A 24,716-nucleotide genomic window follows, 5' to 3' on the forward strand; every position below is an offset into this window, starting at 1 on the left:
CAATTGGTTATTGATAGTCTGTAGGAAATCTATTGATTTATGTATGTTACTCTTAGTTTTCAGTTGATTCTCTTGAAATTTCTGGAAGGATGATTATTATGTTTTTTTGCAAATGATAGCATTTTGTTGTTTCCTTTTGTTAGTATTTATAATTCTCTAGGGCTTTTTTGTTTGTTTTGTTGTTCTTTCTGGTTGTATTATGTTGGTTAGATTTTCAGATCTATTTATGACTAATTCTGATTTGGGCATCTTTTCTGATTTAAATAGAATGCTTCTTGTTTTTAAACTTTTACATTTATATATGCCTTAGATTTTTGGTAGAACACATTACCAGGAAAAGAAGTTTCCTTCCTGGCTCATGGTAATGGATATTCTGTTTTATCATGTGTTTTTGCTGAGATGATACATATTCTTTTCACCTCTAGTAATTTAATGAATTACATAATACATTTACCTACTATTGGTCATGATGTTTTCATTTTTAATATTTATTCAACAAGTATATATTTGGATATGCATTGTTCCAGGAATTTTGCCACACATTGGTGATAACTTTGAGTAAGTCCAAATGGTTCATCTCTTTTTTGATATCGAGAAGAGAGAAAAGAAACAAGATAATTGTAGGCTGTGATAGTGCTGTGGAGAAAACAAAAAGGGTGATATAATAGAGAGATGAGAAGAATATCTGCTTTTATAGTATTATTTGAGAAGGTTAAATATAAACTAAGACGTGAACAACGAAAGAAAGCATTGAGAAAAGCATTCTAGGGGTAGATCATTATTTCTATATGTATCATTTAATTGTATTTCTTAGTATTCTCTTTATCTCCTTTCTTGTATGTGTTGTATGATTTTCTTTTATAAAACTGCCAGATGTGATTTTTCTAATGGTTTGTTTTATTTAAGTTTATGTATATTTTTAAATTTTTTTGCTATACTTGGTCAGGTTTGCTAATAGGATTAGGATTATTTATGTTTATGAGCTCTAGGGAGTTTTCTCATCTGTTTTCTGGGCTTTGTAAATAATAATAATAATACTCTGTTCCTTCTGAAGTATAGATCTGAGATTGAAAGATTTCTCCTATGAACATATTCTGTTACTTTTCTGCCTTTTCTTGAGTTAATTTTTAGAATTCTTTTTCATAGAAAACCATCCATTTTATTTGAGCTTTTGCATTTATTGATTTATGTTCAATTTTCTAATTTTAATGTTTTTTCTTTTTCTCATTTTTCATAAATAGACTTACCTAAGAAAGTTTTTGGTTTTATTAATTACTTCTGTCTCTTCTCAATTGCTTCATTTTTTATCATTATAAATTCTATTGATATACTTTGATTTGTATTTTATTTTCGAAGCTTTTTAGTTTACTATTTTATTTTAAATCTTTCTCATTTTCTAATAAATACATTAAAGGCTCTAAATTTTTAAGGACAGCTGTGGCCAAATCCCATAGGAAATATGCTTGCAATTTAAAGTTTCATTTCCTTTGTTTTCTGAGAGTTAATTAGTAAAAGATACTCTTTTTCTTTTCTTTTTAAATTTGCAAAAGATTATCTTCCTTTTATTGTTAATTTTTAGTTTTTTTTTTAAACTTTATGGACCAACAATGTAGCTTGCATTTTTTTTTTCTTTGTTGAGATTTTTATTTGCTTAAAGTACAGTCAGGTTTTATTTGTTTTCAAAGACTGTTTTCTCTATAATATACTGAGTTTTATTTCACTGTGACATATAAGTGAAATCATTTGTTTTATTTCTGAATCCTTTGTATCTTTCCATAATCTACTTGCTCTACTCATTTTCTGAGATAGGTATGTGAGAAGTTCCCTCTAAGTTGTATAAATTTTCTAGTTGCTTATATTTATAGCTTCTTTATTTTATATGTTTCTATGTTATGTTGCTAGGTGCATAAAAGATGAGCTATTACACACTTTTGGTATATTACGTTTATTATTATTACAAAATATCCATTTTTCGGTTTAATGCTTTTTGCCTTTAATGATTTTTTGACTGATGCTAATGACACCCTTGCATGGGATTTTCTTCTCATGCCTCTATTTTCAACTTTTATAACTAAAAGTTTTAAGTATTTCTCTTATAAATAGCATATAATTGTTTTTCCCTCTTTCTTTTAATCCTAACCTTTGTGCTATTTTTTTAAGTAGGAGAAATTTTCCCACTCACTTTTATAATATCTTTTATAATATCTTTTGGTCTCTTTGGTCTTTGGTCTTTTTCCTAACATTGAAGCTTATGGCAAAGGTGTACTTTCCTGATATCCCCCACTCCCACCCTTGCCTTTAGCTTAATTTATTGAGTTTTCTTTATTTATTTCATACCCATTTTGAAAACTATGTGTTTTATTCCTGTTTTTCTCTGGGCATTGAATTGAATTGAGCAGTATTTGTAACTAGTTGCTTTCTTAACATAGGCTTTTGGCATTATTTCATTCAACCTTGGCTTTCTTATTTTTTATATAATCTGACATCTCAGTAATATGTTTATTATGGTATATTATGCTTTTACTTTCCTAACTTTGAAGAATCATTTACTAACAACTACCTGTGATGGGTGGTATTATACTAACTTCTTTTCTATTTGCTTAGTCTTATGATTTCAAGGCTGCCCTTTACTTGGATTCATTTTTGCTATTGAAGACATATATTCTCTAAACTCAGAATTGACATTTCTTTTTCTAAGAAGGAATTTAAGTGGGTTTTTTAATTGTATTTTATCTTATTTTATTTCATTATATGCATGGATCAATGTTCAGTGTCTCTACTGAAGATTTTATATATACTACAGAAAAAATATACCCAAATATATTAATTTTGGAATAATTTACCCTTTATTAAGAATCGTATTTTAGCTGAAGTTTAATCAAGACTATAAAAAATACAGACGGAAGAAGTATTTATTAGGTTTCAGGATCGTGTGCAAAAAGACAATAAATTATGATTACTATAAGTATGTTTGATAAATCTGTGTCTGTATTCAAAGAACTAGGAAGAGCAAATACCCTGTTTTTTCTGGGCTTGTTTGAGAATCATAATGCAAACTTAAGAATTTATTCATCAGTGTTAATAAAGTTTCTTAACTTTAATATCCACCTTTTTATTTGCAGCTATTTAATATATTTTATATGCAACAGATGTTTTCAAATTAATAAATAATACTGACATTCAAAAACTGTTGTTGCCTTGAATTATGTTTGCATAGCCTGTCCCCTGAATATCAGTGAATAAAGGACGATACTTGAGTTATGTAATTCAGTCCATGATAATAGCCTCAAGTTGTTCTAATGAACTTTTAGTTTTTGTAGGTTAAATGGTATCAGTTACACTCTACTCTACATCTGTAAACCAGCTTTATGTCATTGGAATGACAAAATTGGTTATAAAAATCAAACACTAACATTTACTAAAAGGAAAAAATCATGAAAAATGAACACAATAGTTCCTAGAACCACAGAGTAGTAATAAATTGGTTAGAGGGGTGGGGTGGGAGGGTGGGGAATGTAAAGGTCAGAGTCTAAATTTTGGGTTGCTAGCATTCTCGTTTTCAAAGTATGTACTCAAAGATCAATTCTTTTCTCAATCCCCACCTCACATAGTCTTTCATTTGACATATTGAAGTAAGTTCCTAATAGACTTTTTTTGTCTATTGTGACATCTATGCAAAACCATCTTTCCCATGGTCTCTGTTATCTTTCTCAAACACTGATTATTTATCTTAATACAGATATTGCAGAGTTGGTTCCAGATCACTGCAGTATGATGGATATCGCAATAAAGCTAGTCACGTGAACTTTTTTGTTTCTCAGTGTATATAAAAGTTATATTTACACTAGTCTATTAAGTGTTCAATAGAATTATGTCTAACAAAAGCACTTAAAGTACTTTATTACTAAAAAGTGTTAACCATCATCTAAGCCATCAGTGAGTCATAATCTTTTTGCTGGTGGAAGGTTTTGCCTCATTGTTGATGGCTGCTGACTATTCAGGATGGTGGATGCTGAAGATTGTGGTTGCTATGGCAATTTCTTAAAACAACAATGAAGTTTACCTTCTTGATTGACTTCCTTTTATAAACAATTTCTCTGTCGCCTGCGAGGCTGATTGCATTTTACCCACAGTAGAGCTTCTTTCAGAATTAGGAGTCAGTCCTCCCAAATCCTGCCACTGCATTATCATTATCAACAAAGTTTATGTAATATCTAAATCCTTTTTGTAATTTCAAGAGTCTCCACAGCATCTTCATCAAAAGTAGATTTCACCTCAATAAGCCACTTTCTTTGCTCATCCATAAAAAGCAACTCTTCATATTTTAAAATTTTTATCTTGAGATTGCAGCGGTTTAGTCTTATCATCGGGCTCCACTTCTAATTCTAGTTCTCTTGGTGTTTCTGTCACCTCCGCTGAAATCTTGAAGTCCTCTAGCACTTCCTTGAGGGTTGGAACCAGCTTCTTCCAAACTCCTGTTAATGTTGGTATTTTGACCTCTTCCTATGAATCACACATGTTCTTAATGGCATCAAAAATGCCATCTCCTTTCCAGAAGGTTTTCAATTTTCCATATGATTTTGTGATTTGAGTATAGGATTGAGGGTACCATTAATGACATAAACAAATTGTTTTACACGAGTATTGCATGGTTAGAACTTTCTAAAACTTTAATCTAAAATAGTATTTAAGTCTTCACTGTTCATTTTTTATTTTCATTTTTCTATGCTTTTTTTTCTTTTTCTTTTGTCTTCTCCCAATGGATTACAAATTATAGATACGTATAGAATATCTTTGTTTAACAGAAAATTTTATTGCACAGCACTTTTTCTTTAGAAAGACTTATCTTCTCAACCATGGTTGAAGATAGGAAGACATAGTTTTTACCATGCTATAATTTTGAATCACACCTTGCTATGTCCAAACCATGCCAAAAGTTCACTTCCGAATGTATCACAGTGCTTTTGCTACTGCTTTAAATATTTAAAAATTAAAAACAAAACTAATCTTGTTTTTTTTCCTTAACTCTCTTCCATCTTAGTAGTTGTTACTAATTGATTAAAGTGAACATACTGTAAAATTTAGTGAAATTTTTCAGATATTTACTGAGATTATTTTCAGAGTATCCTGTGTTTATTTATATTTGAAACATTTGAAATCTGAAATGTTATTTCATGTTAAACTGCATTAGTTTAGGAAATGTGGAGAGAAACATATTTCCCCCAAATAACCTTTATAATGAATGTGTTGATCAAATATAACAGTAATGCCATAATGCCTAGTTACAAGACAGGTGAGTTTCTGATGTTATGATATTTAAGAATATATTCCTTAAGTCTTTTTTTTCTTATTCCTAACCTCTAGATACTCCATGTGGGTATAATAGCATGTTCTAGGTTAATAATTACTTTTTAAATATAATTTAGTTATTGCAGTATTAAAAGTACCTTAGATATATGAAATTTTCCTTGATTATGTTAAATAAATTTTGTGTTTAATAATTATCAGCCTTTTATCAGAAGATAGGAAAGAATATATCTTAGTACCTATTTGTAAGAAGCACTGATTACGGATGTCAAAACAGACTTTTCCCCATGTCTTAGGAATTTTTTATTTTCTAATTCTTTAAATCGTACTAGTATCATTGTAGTCTTCACTGCCATGTACTCACAGTTTAAAAAAAAGTTTCACCTTAAGAATAATTTTAATGAAGTAATAAATATTAATTTTATGAAATGTCCACTTTTGAATACATGTCACTTGAATGTTGCATGTGACAAAATAGGAAATACAGATAAAGCACTTCTGCATGTGAAGGTATGGTGTTTAGAGGAAAAGCATTTGTGTGTTTTTTTAAGGTGTGAGGTGAATTATCCATTTATTACCCCCATGAAATGCAATTTTTGCTAGAAAATATAGCTGACAGACATATTACACTGATCAAACATATGTATTTGGCAAAAGTTCTCAGAAATGATAAAAATGAGCCTGTCACTTTAAGGAAAATGATTAGCAGTATTTGTTACTAGTGATAAAATTAAGCTTTCAGGTACAAACTAGAATTTTGGAAATGATTTTATCTGGGCTTGACAGTTTTCCAGATCTTAAAAACCTTTCTGTTGAATTTTGTAACGATGTTAATGAAGATAATTTTTGAAGTTGTGGTTTAATTTCACATATAGTAGGTAAAAACGTATAAATTTAACCTTTATGTGAAGTCCTTGGAAGTGCAGTATTTTATAACAAAGGAGTCCTGAGAGCAAAATGCCTATGAACAGCTAATTTAAGTCCTCCACCTAAATCAGAGTTTTCAGACATTAATCTCATAATCTACCCCTGCACCATCCTCACCTCACTAATTTAAAATAGAAAAGAATATATAAAATTTCAGGAAAAAAATTTAGACTGCATGTGAATCATACATTCTTAAATTTTTAATTCTTAAATTAAATTCTGAAATTCTAAATGCATTCTTAAATTTAAAAAAGATGTTACTTTCTCCTTTAGTTAAACAATGGGTTTATGTATCCCACCGAATTTGTTTAGGATTACATTGCATTTATTATCTTCGATGTTTATGTTAACATTTTTTCTCTTTTCTGTTTCTCTTCCCACTTTCCTTTTCTTTCTTTTTTCTTTTTTTTTTTTTTCTTTTGATTTTTTTCAGGTGGAGTCTTTCATTTTGGATCAGGATGATTTGGAAAATCCAATGCTGGAAACGGCTTCTAAGTTGCTCTTGTCAGGTACTGCTGACGGTGCAGACCTGAGAACAGTAGACCCGGAAACACAAGCCAGACTGGAAGCTTTACTGGAAGCTGCAGGTAAGTCTGCAATCTCTGTATATGTAATGAGTCTACCTAATTTTCCAAAGTTGCATATAAATTTAATTAAAACTCCTATTGTCATCAAAGTATGAACTTAGATATTTAGGATAATACTGTTCATAAGGTTAATGTGTTATTTTCTAGAGAATTATGTGGAATAGTTCATTAAAGAATATTTTTATTACCAGAGTAAAATATAAGGTTGTTGTCAAGCTTATAAAGAGGAACTTATTATACAGTCGATTTTCCTTAGTCCCGAATTCCATATTTGTGAAGTTACCTACTTGATAAATGTATTTGTACCCCAAAATTAGTACTCACAGCACTTTCTCAGTCTTTCATAGAAATGCACAGAATGGTGAAAAATTTGAGTCGTCCTACACACATGTTCCCCGCTGAGGTGGAATAAGGTGATGTTCTGCCTTCTTGTTTCAGCTGTCATACTGTAAACAAGTGTCCTTTTCACGATCTACTTAGTGCTACATTTTTCACATTTTGTACCTTTTGTTGGTAATGTCACTGTTTAAATTGGCCCCCAAGTGTAATGCTGATATAGCGTTCCTAAATGTGAGAAGGCCGTGATGTGCCTTATGGAGAAAATACATGTGTTAGATAAGCTTCTTTCAGGCATTGAGTTATTGTGCTGTTAGCCGTGAGTTCAATGTTATTGAATCAACTATATATTAAATAAAGTTGTCTTTAAACAAAAAACACATGTAAAACAAGCTTAAATATTGATTGGTTGATGCAAATGTGACCAGAGGCTTGAAGAAACCTAGCCCTGTTTTTCCTGTAGGAGCAGTGGTTCAATATTCATTAATTCAGTGTTCCTAGGAGCTTTATAGAACATAACTTCCATGAATAATGAGAATCGACTGTATATAATTCTCCCCACATTTTTATCAAAGGCTGTCTCTTGAAACCCTGTAAAGTGAATCATTGTTATTTGTAAAGTAGGTCATCATTATATTGACCGCATAGGAATAGTGTTTTAATTAGAGATTATATACATAATCAAAGATTTAGCATTCTATATGCAATATGCATTAAATAGAAGGGAATAGTAACTTTAAATATCTATGGTCATTTAAAATAACCATGTATTTTCTTAACTTTTCTTAAGTAGTCATAAATATAATGAGCATTAATTGTTCACAGTTGAGCATTCTAGTGTGCTATATATTGTACATGCAATACATGTAAACTGCTACTTTATAGCATAAAACTGATCCACTACTATTATTAATCCTTCCAATAAATATCTTTTAACACAGCATCTAAATATTTGAAGGACTCTTTGTTAAGATTTCTATCTTGCTTAAAATTCCTGTAATGGATTAATCAAGGGATCTTGACCAGATGCAGGTGAAAACAGTAGGGTATAGAAAGTTATTTGTACAGAATAGTAGAAATATAATTTAGTGTTTAACAGAAATTTGATGTTGTTATAAAATTTATGTGAAATAAATGATGATTGTGCAATTATTTGAAAACATGTCATAAGAGGAACAGGGACTCTTTCTCCTGAAATTGAGAAGACTCAGATTGAATATAAGAGAGAAGTTTGTTTTCTTTGACTCTGAGAGGCAGAACCAGGTTCAAACGTACTGCATGAAAGTAGATTTCAGCTGAAAGGAGCTACTTTTAGAGGTAGAGTTCTGTTTCATAGGCTGCCAATAGTTTTATTTTTTTCATTTCTGTACTTATCCCCATTCTTTTCTATTTTTTTTATAGTAGATAACAAGCTAGCCTCCCTCCTCCCCCACTCTTCCTTCCTCCTTCTCTCTCACTTTTTCTCTCCCTCCCTCCTTTGTTTTCTTTACATACAAACCCAGAGAGACTAGCATCATGAACTTTTGGCATATCCATCATCCAGCTTGCTTCGCTAGCCATCAGTGTATGGACTATCTTGTTTCATCCTTACACATTGCTACCCTATTGACTCCCTACCCTTCTATGTTAATTTGAAGCAAATCTAAGTGTCATATAATTTCTATATAAATGCTTCAGTATGTACCTGTCAATTAAAAACTTCTGAAAAAAGAAATATAACCATAATACCATTGTATATCTAAAGAAAAAAACAATAGCACTCCTTTACTATTACCAGATATACTGTCAGTGTTCAGATTTCCCCAATCTTTTTGTAATGGTTCCCTCCTGCTGGGGGCCATGAATCCCAGATATATTCTATTTTAATTTTTTTATTTTTCAGTTAGAGTTGACATTCACTATTGTTTATATTAATTTCAGATGTACAACAAAGTGCTTGATTTATATTATTTACAAAGTGATTTCCCTTAGTTAATCTAGTATACACCTGCCACACTACATAGTTATTACAGTATTATCAACTATATTCCCTCTGCTGTACTTTACATCCCCATGACTATTTTGTAACCACCAATTTGTATTCCTTAATCCCTTCGCCTTTTTCATCCAACTCCCCAATGCCCCCTCACATCTGGCAGTCACCAGTTCTCTTGTATTTGAGTTCACTTTTGTTTTGTTGGTTTGTTTTGTTCCTTAGATTCTACATATAAATGAAATCCTATGGTATTTGTCTTTATCTCTCTGACTTCACTTAGCATAATACCCTCTTGGTCCATGTTTTTGCAAATGGCAAGGTTTCATTTTTTTATGGCTGAGTAATATGCCTTTGTATATGTGTTCCACAACTTCTTTATTCAATCATCTATTGATGGGCACTTAGATTGCTTCTATATCTTGACTACTGTAAATAGCACTACAGTGAACATAGGGGTGCATATATCTTTCTAAATTAATGTTCTGGTTTTCCTTGGATAAATATCAAGAAGTGGAATTGCTGGGTCATAAGATAGTTCTATTTTTGATATTTTAAGAACCTCCAAACTGTTTTCCATAGTAGCTCTACCAATTTGCAGTCTCACCAACAGTGCACGAGGGTTCTCTTTTCTCCGCATCCTTACCAAAACTTTTTATTTGTTGATTTATTGATGATAGTCATTCTGATGGGTGTGAGGTTATATCTCATTGTGGTTTTAGTTTGCATTTCTATGATGATTAATGCAGTTGAGCATCTTTTTATATGTCTATTGGCCATTTCTATGTCCTCCTTAGAGAAATGCCTATTCAAGTCTTCTGCCTATTTTTTAATTGGATTGTTTGTTTTTTTGGTATTCAGTAGTATGAGTTCTGTATAAATTTTGGCTATTAACCTCTTATCAGATGTATTATTGGCAAATATCTTCTCCTGTTCAGTAGTCTTATTTCTGTTGATGATTTCTTTTGCTGTGCAAAAACTTTTTAGCTTGATGTAGTCCCATTTGTTTATTTTTTCTTTTGTTTCCCTTGACCAGGAGACATATCAGGAAAAATATTACTAAGAGCAGTGTCAGTTTCCTGCCTATGTTTTCTTCTAGGATTTTTTGATTTTTAGTCTTAAGTCCTTAATCCATTTTGAGTTTATTCTTGTATATGGTATAAGAAGGTGGTCCACTTTTATTTTTTGTATGTATCCGTCCAGTTTTCCCAACACCATTGCACTCAAATTAAAAGAAGTAAAACTGTCATTTGTAGACTGTCTTTACCTCATTGTATTTTCTTGTCGCCTTTGTCACAGATCGTGACCACATGGGTGTAAGTTTATTTCTAGGCTCTCTATTCTGTTCCATTTATCTTTGTGTCTGTTTTTATGCTAGTACTATGCTGTTTTGATACCATAGTCTTGTAGTATAGTTTGATATCAGGTAGCATGATAATATCCAGCTTTGTCTTTCTTTCTGAAGATTTCTATAGCTATTTGAGATCTTTTATGGTTCCATATAAATTTTAGAATTATTTGGTCTAGTTCTGTGAAAAATGCCATTGGTATTTTGATAGGAATTGCATTGACTCTATAGATTGCTTTGGGTAATGTGGGCATTTTAACAATGTTGATTCTTCCTATCACGAGCATGGTATATGTTTTTATTTAATGTTTCTTCAATGATTTATAATTTTCAGAGTACAGCTCTTACACTTGGTTAAATTAATTTCTGGTATTTTATTTTTTTGATGCAACAGTAAATGGGATTTTTTTCTTAATTTTTCTTTCCGATAGTTCATTATTGGTGTATAGAAATGCATCCGATATTTCAGTATTTATTTTGTATCCTACTACTTCACTGAATTCAGTTATCAATTCTGATAGCTTCTTGTGGAATCTTTAGGGTTCTCTTTATATAGTATGTGAACTACAAATAATGACAGTTTTAATTCTTCCTTTCCAATTTGGGTGATGCTGGCCTCTGTCACTACTAGTGTCAGTGAGTCAAAAATTACTTGATCAGAATTCTGTCTCCTTTCTTTTCTCTGTTCTTTTCTTCTCCTGTATTGAATTATTTGGGTGGAGTTTTTCATTTGTGGTGATAAAAAGTGGCCAACTAATTCATGACTCATATCTTAACAATTTAGCAACCTTTGAATATAGGTTTTTCTTCCATCCCTGTAGCAAAAGCCTGAGTGAGGATTCCTAGTTGTCTCAACATAGTTCAAAAATCCATTTCTGACACCAGAGTTACAGGGTAAAGCACTTGTAGACCACTTGGAAAGAATTAGAGAAGAGTGATTTCCCAAAAGATTCAGGGCAGACAATACATAAGTCTAACATACGATTTGGACTTAGGTTATTTAATAACATATACAGAGTTAAGTAACTTGAATTTTGCTTTGTTTTCTCCTTTTGGGTGTATCCATATTGGTGTGAAAATAATATAGGAATAGGCAAATTATCTACAGCTGATGGTAAAGCCTTTGCAGATCCTGAAGTCCTTCGGAGGTTGACATCATCTGTTAGTTGTGCGTTGGATGAAGCTGCTGCTGCACTTACCCGTATGAGAGCTGAAAGCACAGCAAATGCAGGGCAGTCGGACAAGTAAGTACATTTTTACTGTGATCAATATAAAAACATTTTTCTTAAATACAATAAAAAATTGCTAACATTTACTGAGCATTCTTTTTGTGCCTGGCACTATATCAACCACAATACATGTCATGTTTTACTCACAAAAAAACTCAGGTATAGATTTTATGTCGTTTTCCCATTTTGCTCATTAACAGTTTAAAAGATGTGAGTAACTTAAGTTTAAATAGGTGACAAGTGGCAGGGCTGAGACACCAGTGTGTCTGTTCGACTGCGAGGCTGATTTTTTAGCCAAGATATTATGAAAGACTTTGTGCTTATTTTGATTTTGTGTTCTTTTAATGTGTTGGTGAGAAAGAAGTAAATGCTTTATAATTTGTCATGCCATTTTTCCAGTTTATATACATAGTTTGACTGTCGTAAAGGGCAAAGTTTTTGTTTTATGAATGTTCAAAAGATGTCATAGATCTTATTCCCATAACTTGAATGTAAGCGAATCCCAGGGACTTTGTTTTTGTATATGCTACAGTTCCTTTTACATAGAATAGTAAGGGTTCACTAACTATTTTGTGACTGGCTTTTTAAGTTTTTCTAATGGCTTTATGCAATAAAAATCACCCCATCTCATATATAAAAAAAATTATGGATAGCGTAGCAAAAAATTCATGTAAACTCCAAGAAAATAGCTGGAAAAGAATCATTAATACATGTTACTTTTTTCACTCCTCAGAGGCTTCTTTTTCTCCTCTGAAAAGACACTATTTTATGTCTTTTATATATGGGTTTAGAGAATAAAAAATAGCGTTTAAGAATTGTCTTTTATATAATAGTGTTTTTATGCAACTACCTTTAAGAGCATGAAAAAGAGGTTATATAGTATTAAGAGTATGAATTTGTTGTTTCTCTTGCTTCTCTGTTATCTTTATTTGTATGGATTTTTGTGTTTTTATTTATTTTACAGCTCTTCCCATATATTGACTCTTCTTTAATTAACCTCAGGTTCTGTTCCTTAGTTAACAGTTCAGTTTTACTGGCCTGCAATATTATTGATCTCCAGATATTTTTTAATGTGGTGCCCGCTGAGACTGGCAAGAGAGGAAATTAAAAACACTTTGAATTGTGTATTAAAGCTAAGACAAGTAGGAAAAAAAGTTATAGATTTCTTTGCCATTAAAAATACTAGAAGTTATCAGCAAAACAGTAGAATATATTTGTGACAGTCATATTTATTTAACAAAACTTGAGAAATGCAGTGGCGTGCAGTGAGTTGCCGCATGTCAGATTTTACATTATTTAAGTGCTGTGCTAGGTGCCAGAACTTTGCTCACAAGTTCTGAACTTCAGGGAGACTGCTTAGGAGACTGCCATAATCTGGGCTAAAGATGATATTCTGAATCTAGTAATAACAGAAGTATAGAAAGGGGGTTATCTGTGGATGCCTTTCATGTCTGAAGTACAGGGCCATCTTTCAAGGGAATGATATATGAATTGAGTTATATTTGAAATAAAGAGACTGTTGATTAATAGCCCTGGACTTAGTGCTTTTCTTAGAATGATTTTTATCCAAAAGTCTGAGAATCTTTAGAAATGTCCACACTTGGAATTTTTTTGGAGGTTTACAGGGCAAACACTTTACTCTCAGTCTAATTTTCTGTTGCTCCACGTTTTCCACTCTTTTGTTTGAATTACAGCCTTTGGCTTGCCTGGGTATTTTTCAGACTCCCTCAAAACATGATGGGATAAGACTTCAAAAACAGATTCTCCTTTTTTATCACATACTCATAACTTTCCTGAGTGATTTCTCTTTACTTGATTGAAGGACTTCGATAAGCCTTTATAATTAGCACAAATTTTACCCATTTTATTAAATACTTTTTAACATTAAATTTTATAAAAATTTTCTAATGAGCAAACAAAAAGAAGTGTAATTATATCCTATATTTTGTTCATGTAATTTTCTATAAAATGTTAAAATTGTTTTTTATCACTTATACCAAATTAGACTTTTATCTTTTTGTTGCATAACTGAAAACATTTTGTAATGTTGAAAAGTTTAATTCAATGACTTACATGTCACTTTAAAAAAACTCATTGAACTGAATCATTTTCAATTTTCTTTTTGTTATGGATCATATTGACATGATCATTCTTATTTAGCACTACTGTCTAGTACTTAGGCTATGCAATTTTTTATATTCTTATATACTGATGTTACAATATCCTTTCCCTAATAGCCGCAGTTTGGCAGAAGCTTGTTCAGAAGGAGATGTAAATGCTGTGCGAAAGTTACTCATTGAAGGGCGAAGTGTAAATGAACACACTGAGGAAGGGGAGAGTCTCCTTTGTTTAGCTTGTTCTGCTGGATACTATGAGCTTGCACAGGTTTGTATTCTTAAAATAAAGTTCATGGGTTGTTTTATTCTGTTTTGTTTTGTTTTTTTAATCTGGTTTGCTTACTAAGGAAAAAATAAAGTGTCAGTCATTGGGCTCATTTTAACAAATAATTTTGTTAGATACATTTTGTGTTTATTGGCTCTTGTACTATATATAGTATGACTAGGTAGGTGTTAACATATGTTCAAAATTTTTTAATGAAAATACCATTTTCTAATATTCTCTAAATTTCTTTCATAAGGTTTTGTTGGCAATGCATGCAAATGTGGAAGATAGGGGAATCAAAGGTGACATCACACCTTTAATGGCTGCTGCTAATGGAGGACATGTCAAAATTGTGAAGTTGCTGCTAGCTCATAAAGCTGATGTCAATGCACAGTCTTCAACAGGTTATGCATATTTCTTTTATAGTTTTGTTAAATTTTAATACACTTTGGTAATAATTATTTCACATGAAAGTGATCATTAGTGATGATTTTGCAATTTCCTAAATTATACATTTGCATAAGTCTATGCATTAGGTTTAAAGTATGTAGAATATATTTTGAATGAAATTTTGCCAGTTCTGTGTATGAGTGTGGTTGCTTGGTCTTTTAGGGTTCTTTTAGATTAAACACTGGCCCAGTTAGAAAGACCACCCTTCTAGCAATGGGGAGGTGTAGGCTGTGGCTCTCAAACTCAGGTTTTCTATTTTTGAGGGGAGAAGGGAAGAAAAGATATGGAGAACAAGAAGAATATGGGACAAAAGGCAGGTCTTTCATTTCCTACTATTATTAAATTGTGGCCTGTAAGAAAAGAGAGTGCTATGAAAACATTGTGTCCTGCAAGGGACATAACTTCAGGGTAAACTAATTTTTTTTCTTTTAAATTTGGTTATAGACTAAAATTATATGAAAAGATATGTTGTGTATTTTCTTCATGCAGGATTTTCAAAAATATTGAATATTTTAAATAATTTTTAAGGTCTATAAGTTCTGGCTTGAAGGGGTTTTAGAAATCCCATTTTACCCAAAAGGTTGACCACCCCCCCCCACAACATTGGAGATTTTTATCAAGAAGGAATGTTTTTTAAATTGCTTTAACTTTGATCAGTTAACTGATGTTTGAAATTGTAGAGAAAACAAATATGTACGATTAAAAGGAATGGTATGTGGTGTATCTACATATAATGAATAAGTACAGTCCCCCTCCCCCAAAAAACTTGTGAAACATTGATTAAAATTAGAATGAACATAACTTTTTTCTGAAAAGTTAGTTTCAGAATGGCTCAGTTCTTTTATAACTCTATAATTGTGGTAAATATATCTGATTTTCCACATGCATTTGACCCTGATTTTAAGTGGAAAGAATAGAAAGTTGATTTCAGTGAGGAAAATAATTATATATATATATATGTATAATTATCTAAATTTATTAAGTTTTTTTTTTTCTTCAGTTTTTTTCTTGATGCTAAGTTAGGCTCTTTTAATTGGTATATTATGTTAATGTGTTTTTATTTTTCTTTATTAAAATAGGCAATACAGCACTTACTTATGCTTGTGCTGGAGGCTATGTAGATGTTGTAAAGGTGCTCTTGGAATCCGGTGCTAGTATTGAGGACCATAATGAAAATGGTCATACTCCTCTTATGGAAGCTGGAAGTGCTGGACACGTAGAAGTAGCCAGATTGCTGCTAGAAAATGGGGCTGGCATTAATACGCATTCCAATGAATTTAAAGAGAGTGCCCTTACTTTAGCTTGTTACAAAGGTACAGTATAAAACATTTTTTAAAAATACAGTTTAAACATGTAAAATGACAGTTTATATTTTTAATTAAAATAAAAAAATTAAAGTGGTAATAGTATGTAGTATGTAATTAATTGATAAATAAAAGTGTTTAAAGTATTTCAAAGTTTAAAACTCTAATATGTAAACTTTTCAAATGTGGACTCAATAGCATAAATGTTGTCACTGAAAAATGACTTAATTGATGCAGTTACTTCATCAGAAAGTTATTTAATATAAAATGCATTTTTAAGTGGTGTACTTTTAAATGGTTTTGCATGTCAGAATATTTTCCCTAGTTCACACAAAAGAATCCTGTTGAATCCAGAAGTATTCAGCCTATAAGTTTAGAAGAAAACACAGTAAAATAGCCATATTGATCCACTAACAAGAAAGTGCTTAAGCTATTTCTCATGATACCAGGAAGAAAGGAGAAAAAGGAGGGGTTATGAGAAGAAAAATGAGAAGTGGTATGGAGGGAGTTTGAATTCAAAAGAACGATTTTAGAGTATCATCAACACATGTAATAAAGTTAGAAGTAAGAACTGGTTGACATTGAGAACACCTACCCATAACTGTACAGAGAGGAGAACATGATATTTTAAGTGATGTCAATCAGCCTGAAAATAATTATACAGGAAAATACTTTCTTAGAGCAAGATAATTCTCTGGAAAGATGCCTTGTCTTCAACTAGCTAATACTCTAGATTCTGCATTCTAAAAAGATAGCCACAGAGCCAAGTATTTTTCAAAATCCACCTTTATGACATAAATGTCTATAAACTAAGTAACTTTTTTAAAAAGCAGATTTCATGCAGTCTGTCTGCATAGCTATTTAGTTCAGTGTTTTATATTATCTGCAGCTGTGCAGTTTTGTATCGTAGAAAAGTGACAAATTCTTGACTCTAAGGTATCGAGAAAAGGCTCCTGCAAGGTGAGTACAAAATTTAAGGAGACACTCAATATTGAATCCTCACTTACACAAGCTTGTGAGTGCGAGTGAATACCTCCTTAAATTTTGCATCCCTGACTTTGATTGCCTCACCCTAGTCCTTACTTCAGCGTTGTTTCATTCTATTTCCAAGTGGCCAAGGTTGTGTGAGGTCTTTTGGAATAATTTCCTTTTAAAAACATGGCTAAAATAATGCTTAGATACATAAATGCCTAAAATTTAAGTTAAATGCGAAAATATGTATCTAAAGTGTTCTTGATTATCTGACATTAACAGATATTCAGATTAAGGGTGATTAGGAAGCACAGCTGAAGTGCCTAGTTCCCCAGTTCTGTCTGGTAATTGGGCGGAGGCTGGTCTTTGGGAAGATGAGAATTAAGCCCTGAGAAGAAATAAGCCTCTCCAGGACAGGCTGATTGGGTGGCTCTCTTCCCTTTTCACAAATACTTTTGAACCTGAAACTGCCTGTATTTTACTGCTGAGTCCCAGCTAGCCAGAAGAGCACTGAGGTCGGGCTCCATATAATTACTATCTGTCTCTTTGCGTGTAGCCCTGCTTTCCAAAAGGGGCACCTGAGGTTGGGGTCTGCAGGCTTTAACTAGAAGCCAAATAGAGAACAGCTGGTGGAGAACATCTCTACTACTTTCAAGGACCCATGGACCCTCTCTCCCTTTCCTGTATTTTTGGTGAGGTCTCCTAGGACATAGGTTGATAAGCGGAGCTGGAGAAGGGATAGAATTCAGAGTAAGACTGAACTTTGATGGGGATCTGTGGGAAGGGAGAATGATAGAGAGGAAAGGGAGAGTGGAGGGTGGAGGGTGGAGGGTAGGTGTTTAGCAAAAACAAGATATGGCAGATGCTACACTTATCACTAAAGTTAGTTTTAATTGTTTATTTCTGATTCTACCATTCACTCCCCCCTAGTCCCAGTTGATCGAGAACTCACTACAGCTCATTCCAAATAAAATCGAGAAAAAATTAATTTTTTTAATTCTTCCTTGCATAGTATTTAAAATTTTTTCTAAAACATAATGTGTCTTCTTTTTGTATACTCATAAGGTGTCTTATCTAAACTGAAGAATATGGTTTATTTGAAACTACATAAATATATGTGTGTATGTATATGTATGTTTATATCTAAATAAATAAATATAGACTAAATGGTGTTGTTTCAAGAACGTTTTTATATATGCAGTTCTCAACTTACAGGCAGATTGTTCCTAAAAGTTTGAGTTAGTTATTGAAACATAAAACATATTTCTTCATAGAAATAGCTTCAGTGATTATAATCATCCCAGGCTAGTAGTTCATGAAGGTGAATTTATTCTACACTATAAGTAAAATAACTATAATATACCCGAGCTCTTAAAAGGTCGTAGAGGAGATATTCTGGGTGTTAGATTTTAATGGTGTCTTTGTTCATCTGTAGCAAGGATTTTAGCAGCAACAGTTTCTAGGGCAACAGGGTAAGGAGTAGAATAGCAAAACTCACTTGTGTAAGTTGTGTTCAGCAGTTGAGGGGGGCTTATAGCTGACTACAGTATTATGCTTATAGATTTAATTGTACCATAATTAAATATAACTTCAAAATGTTGGAATTTTTCTTATATTTTTTGGAATAAGATATCTTAAAGTAATCTTATTTGTTTTTGGTTTAGGACACCTAGAGATGGTGCGATTTCTTTTGGAAGCAGGCGCAGATCAAGAGCATAAGACAGATGAAATGCACACTGCTCTAATGGAGGCTTGCATGGTAAGATTATTGAAATACATACATATAAATATATTTATATAGTAAGTAGGAAAGACAGTATGCAATGAGTGTCTTTTCCTTGGGTTCAGAGATTTTGTTTATTATAGACTTATTGTAAACCGGAACCTCAGCTATCTGAATTATCAATAGTTTTCAGGGCCAGTTGTACAACAATAACTTCTATTAGAGGTACTTTCTGAAGCTTTACAGCACGATCTTCATCTTCTTAGTCTCACATAAGTGTACTGGTGATATGTAGTTGCACAAAAAGTAGCTTTTTAGAAGGTTGATCAAGGATATTAAGGAGGAGACTATAATCCACAGTATTTACATATTAATTACTAAGCATAATGTGTTCGTTAAACCAATAATTTTATTTATCAGAACTTCGAAATTAGAGTATTATTTGTGTTACGTAATTCTCCCTCTATCATGGTCTTTTTTGAGCCCTGAATTCCTTTTTTGAGCCCTGAATGTGTACCTGGGAATGGTTAATAATAGTGTTTTTAAACATCGTATCTTTGATTTATGGCACCGAAATGGGTCAGAGTAACATTATAGACAGATTCATGAGAAAAAGATGCCAAAGAAAGGAGGCCCCGAATGAATTTGAAGTTTCTTAACTTCCCTTTGGAGAATGAGTAAAAGGATATTAAATTTTAATTACTAATTAAAAAAAAATACTATGTAGCCATTTAAGACTTGAATTGTCTTTGTTTTCCTTATGGTCATGCCAGTATTTGCTTTAGTAAATTATTTTTTTAAGCAAACATAAGTTTTCTTTGAAGATTTTGAGTTCCCCATCTGTTAAGATGAGGATATTATACTTCTTTGGGGTCGTTGCAGGGATTAAATGAGATAATACATGTAAAACACATCACTGATATTCCATGATAAGGAATTTGAAACACCTTTGCCACCCCCGCTAGAGTAACAACCTGTACGTGTATTAAGAAATTAAAATGGAGTATTTTATAGACCTAACCAGCATGCATTGGAAGTGTTATAAGTATATGAAAGATGATAGGGGCCAAACATTGGGAAGCTTGCTAAGATATTGAGGTTTTTAACTTTAAAGGAAATGTAGGAGCTGACTATGTGGGAGAAAATTCTGAGCTGGAGGAACATCAGAATAACCATAGTAATAAGACATAAAAATGGTACAGTATGGGAAGAATGGAAGCAAAATGGGTATGGCATGTTAAAAAGAAAATAAGATGCCTGTTGTATGAGGTAATATATAGAAGGAAAAATAATATCGAAAGAAAGGAGGGAAAAGGGAGCCTTGAAGTTGCCAATAGTTAGGAAGCTGTGGTAAAGGAGACAAGATAAGAGTACTTCTGTTTTCTTTTTTTTTTTTAATTTTCATTTGAATGTTGAACAACAAAGGAAATACCATGTACATGTTGTGTTTTCCTTCCCCTAACATATCATGCACAATTTCCCCACTCCTTCAAAAATGATTGCATTTTTCTTTTACTACCTAATCAAGCTTGTTCATACAGTTTCTACAAAAGTTGAATTTTTGCTTTCTAAACTTTATCTTTTAAGCATTTAAGTTTATATCGTATGCAGTGTTAATGTTATCTCACAGGTATCGTTTCATGTACTTACTGTTTCTTTTTCCTGGTGGTTAACAGGCTTCTTGATTGAAGACATATTTCTACATGTTTTATATTCTCTATCTCCATTTCCTACTCTATACGACAGAAATATAGAAAAGTCTTAATACTTATGACCCGAATGTTAAGCATATGTTTATTCTCATTTGAGTGGAGATCAATAAGCTTCACTGTATAATAATTGAGAAATTTTTATATTTTAAAAGACTTTTAATATTGTTGATCTAATTTTTTAATTGCATTATAATTAGGATGGCCATGTTGAAGTAGCTAGGTTACTTCTTGACAGTGGTGCCCAAGTGAACATGCCTGCTGATTCATTTGAGTCACCATTGACTTTGGCTGCATGTGGTGGGCATGTGGAACTTGCGGCTTTGCTTATTGAAAGAGGAGCTAGCCTGGAAGAGGTCAATGATGAAGGTTATACACCATTGATGGAAGCAGCTCGTGAAGGACATGAAGAAATGGTGGCATTACTTCTAGGCCAAGGTAACAATTCCAATCAAGACACTAAGTACAAATGTGTAAAATGTAAGATTATAATTTTATAAAATTAAATTCAATATTTCATCTTTCTAGTGGATTTGTAATGAGATGTCACAAAACTAATGATAAAGTGTTTGCCTGGAAAATTGCTTCCATGCTGCACTAAATAAAATCAAATAGACTTCTTTAACACAGAACTTTCAGAGCCATTAAGTGCTATGTGATTAAAAACAGCACTGGAAGTGGGGTGGTTAGGGTTGTAGGTTGTGTAGGAGCATATATGAGATTCAGCATTTCTCAAGCTACTATGTTGATTTAGAGAATTTCTTTTGGGGCAGAATACCTAGTAATACATATTTGATATATCTAGTATTTCACGAAACGTAGTACAGGAATTCCTGCTATAAGGACTAACTTGATAAGAATGTAAGAATGCACATATAAGAAACTGTCAGAGAGCTCAGTACATATGGACTTCTCTTTTGGGAAAAATCAGAGTTACTTTACTGTATTAAGATGCCTTAAATTTAGAAGTAATCACCCACCTCTGTTCATATTTGTAGTCTAATATTTATATCTCTTTTAGAATAAAGTTTTTGTTTGGACAGATTTAAGAGGAATGGCATGTTTTAATAAAACTTTTTTATTAAGAGGTAATAGTGACTAGAACTTTAGCATAGATTTTGGAACAGACTCCGAATCACAACTTCGCTTCTTGCCAATTTTGTAACTTCAGGCATGTTTCTAATCTTCTGTGCTTCAATTTTGTTATCTGTGTGGTTGCTATAAGAATTAATATATATATAAAGTTTTTAGAACACTGTCATATAGTACCTGTTAAGTATTAGCTATGTTGGTAACGGTGACAATGATAATGTTGTGACCTTGAGCAAGTTAATTAACCTCAATTTCCCTAGCTGTCAAATGGAGCTGATAGGAACTTGCTTTCAATATTGTTTGGGAAGTACCAGTAGCATATTAAACAATATCTATTATATTATCATCATCAATATCTTTATCATCATTATTTTTGAATCTTTATAATGATGGAAAGTAGATTATTTATTTTTTTCTAAGTCCTTTTATCATACAACTTGTACCTTCTGGCTAAGTAAATCTTAATCCAGTTGTGTACATCAAATATGGACTAGTGGATATGATTTTGATAGTTTATTTTTAACTACTCCCCTGAGTAGGGGAGAGGCAATTTATTATTTAGTAATGTAAGTGTTCATTTTTGAAGTATAATGTCCTAAGAAACAATCATGTTTTGCTTATCTCTGAAATAAGTTGATGACTTTCTCTCAATAATTAGAATCTTTATTTTAGGAGCAAATATCAATGCACAGACAGAAGAAACTCAAGAAACTGCCTTGACTCTGGCTTGCTGTGGAGGCTTTCTGGAAGTGGCAGACTTCCTAATTAAGGCAGGAGCCGATATAGAACTAGGGTGTTCTACCCCTTTAATGGAAGCTGCTCAAGAGGGTCATTTGGAGTTAGTTAAATACTTATTAGCTGCAGGTAGGCATTTTTGCATTTGGGAGAAGTTTTTTATATGATTTATTTAAGTAAAAATGTTATAATGTAAATAGTTTTTTCTGGTATTTAGATATATTGAGTGTATGTGAAAAAGTGATGGGATAAAATTTGTGTGTATTCTGAATAAATGATTTACCTTATTGCTGTTTTTTTAATTAAAATTATTGGGGTGACATTAGTTAATAAAATCAGATAGGTTTCAAATGTACAATTCAGTAATATGTCATTTGTGTGTTGCATTGTGTGTTCACCACCCCAAATTCCTCCCTTTACCAAATATTTAACCTATCTTTGTCTACCTCTGCCCTTCCCCTTCCCCTCCCACCCTCTGGTAACCACTATTCATTGTCTGTGCCCATGAGTCTCTGTTTGTTTGTCATATTTGTTTGTTGCTTTCAGTATTATATCCCACATATGAGTGAAATATAGTTCTCCACTTTTTCAGTCTGACTTATTTCAGTTAGCATGATTATCTCAAGATCCATCCATGTTGTCACAAATGGCAGTATTTCATCTTTTCTTGTGGCTGAATAATATTCCATTGTATATATGTACCACATCTTCTTTATCCAATCATCTATCGGAGGCAACTTTGGTTATTTCCATGTCTTGGCCACTGTGAATAATGCTTACCTTATTGCTATTTGAAGTATTTGGAGCTTTAATTTCAAGCAGTGATCTATTTCTGTTTTTTCTTTTTTGATTTTAAAGATGCTGACAATATTCTCTATTTCTAGATTTCTAGAAATGGATAAGGCTATTTTGTCTAATTTGAAGATATTTGGCTTATCTAGAAGAAATTTCTATGTCCATCAATGTATTATTAAGTCTGTGTATTTAATACTACTGCAGGAGCTAATGTTCATGCTACAACAGCAACAGGGGATACAGCACTAACATATGCCTGTGAAAATGGTCATACTGATGTAGCTGATGTTTTACTTCAGGCAGGGGCAGATCTGGTAAGCTATGTCACTTTTTAAATCCTAATATTTAAAACTAATACAAGAAATTAATTTAAAATTAAATATAGATTATAGACAAAGGTATTTCTTTAATTCCAATTTTATGTTGGCCTACCCCTGTCGCCTACCTAAAATGTGAAAATTTTGTGTTCGACATGTTAATACAAAATTATTTTCTCTTAGATACTTAACCATTTTTAGAAACTTTTCAGATTTGGTGTAAAAAAGCAAATACAGCTTAGAGGCATTTCACTGTAGCTTAGGAAATAAGTTGTACCTATACTGTTCAGAACATTATTAAATCATAAAGGAGTTAAAAAGATTAAGTATTTAATAAATAATTTTTTCCCTCAAATAACATTTAATTTAGTAAGAAAGATATAATACTGAGGTCATCATAGGAAGATTATAAAGAGATGTTATAGGGAAAGTTCAGAGAGTAAACAAGATCAGAAGAAGTAAAGACATCATCTGGGATACTACATTTTGTGCTATGTAAGGTTTAGAAAGATACTTATGGCAATGTTGTGACAAAAGAGATATTCTAGTTGGAAGAATAGTATATGAGTATAGCCTGAGAGGTAGGGAAGTGTACAGCAAATGTGCATGGGGAAAATAGTCTTCCAGTTTAGCTTGTAAGAGAGTAGGAGTGACACATGAAAAGGTAGGTTTTAACTAAAACGTAAACACTTGTGTATTTATGGGACTGAGATCAATAAGGAAATGTGTTTTCCTGAAGAAGTTCATAGTTTATAACAAATTCACATGCAGGCAGAAACAGGGACCTCCATTACTTAGTTAATTAACTTCTCTTGCCTTATTTATGAAAGTAGAGGATTGAATTAGATTACTATTGTGGTCTGTTTCAGCTCTACGTGTGTTGGTACAACTCTTGAAGTGCTTATGGCACATGATATTCTAGTATATTTCTCCCTTATTAGATTTTGAACTTCTTCGTCTTAGGGAACTATATTTCTAGTGTTAACTGCAGTAGCTGTGAAACATAATACTAATAATGTTGATTGTTTTGAGAGGCCTGTGCTAGAGTACCACTCACTGTTCAAGTTCCACAGTCTTTTTGTAGAGAGAGAAGGAACAATTATCCAGATGGATTTAGGTGAGGGTGTCACAATGACATGAATGTAACTCCAGTTCTTAAATTATTTCGGCAGAACATGTTTCTAATTTGAGATTTCTTAAATTTAAATGTATTCCATAATTTACTTCAAAGCATGATATTTAGATTAGGAAATTAGTCCAATTCTTTTTCTTTTGACGTTCACAAAAAAGAGTAATTGTACACTGACAATTAAATATCAATTAAGTTTGTGTTTTTTAAACAGGAGCATGAATCTGAAGGTGGAAGAACTCCTTTAATGAAAGCTGCAAGAGCTGGTCATGTTTGTACTGTTCAGTTCTTAATTAGTAAAGGTAGGTCTATGTAAAAGAGGGTTTTTTGTTTTTGTTTTTGTTTTTAAATCAAATGTGTCTATTCCTTGCACACAAGTATTTAGAGATTGAGGGGTAAAGG

The 24,716-nt window shown here is 32.2% G+C and overlaps 1 protein-coding gene across 7 annotated transcripts in view; it reads left to right on the forward strand.

The window, feature by feature from the left end:
- ANKRD17 (ankyrin repeat domain 17) overlaps nt 1-24,716 on the forward strand; it is a 136,600-nt gene that overhangs the window by 53,869 nt on the left and 58,015 nt on the right. For all 7 annotated transcript variants that reach the window (XM_036227870.1, XM_036227875.1, XM_016154023.2 and 4 more), the window contains exons 2-11: nt 6,668-6,821; nt 11,565-11,721; nt 13,944-14,091; nt 14,345-14,492; nt 15,618-15,851; nt 18,479-18,573; nt 20,447-20,684; nt 22,011-22,202; nt 23,073-23,182; nt 24,529-24,616. In XM_036227870.1, the coding sequence (XP_036083763.1) occupies nt 6,668-6,821; nt 11,565-11,721; nt 13,944-14,091; nt 14,345-14,492; nt 15,618-15,851; nt 18,479-18,573; nt 20,447-20,684; nt 22,011-22,202; nt 23,073-23,182; nt 24,529-24,616 (1,564 nt within the window). The remainder of the gene's footprint in view (nt 1-6,667; nt 6,822-11,564; nt 11,722-13,943; nt 14,092-14,344; nt 14,493-15,617; nt 15,852-18,478; nt 18,574-20,446; nt 20,685-22,010; nt 22,203-23,072; nt 23,183-24,528; nt 24,617-24,716) is intronic.

The sequence above is a fragment of the Rousettus aegyptiacus genome, unplaced genomic scaffold (genome assembly GCF_014176215.1).
Source record: "Rousettus aegyptiacus isolate mRouAeg1 unplaced genomic scaffold, mRouAeg1.p scaffold_m13_p_10, whole genome shotgun sequence".
Taxonomy (NCBI): domain Eukaryota; kingdom Metazoa; phylum Chordata; class Mammalia; order Chiroptera; family Pteropodidae; genus Rousettus; species Rousettus aegyptiacus.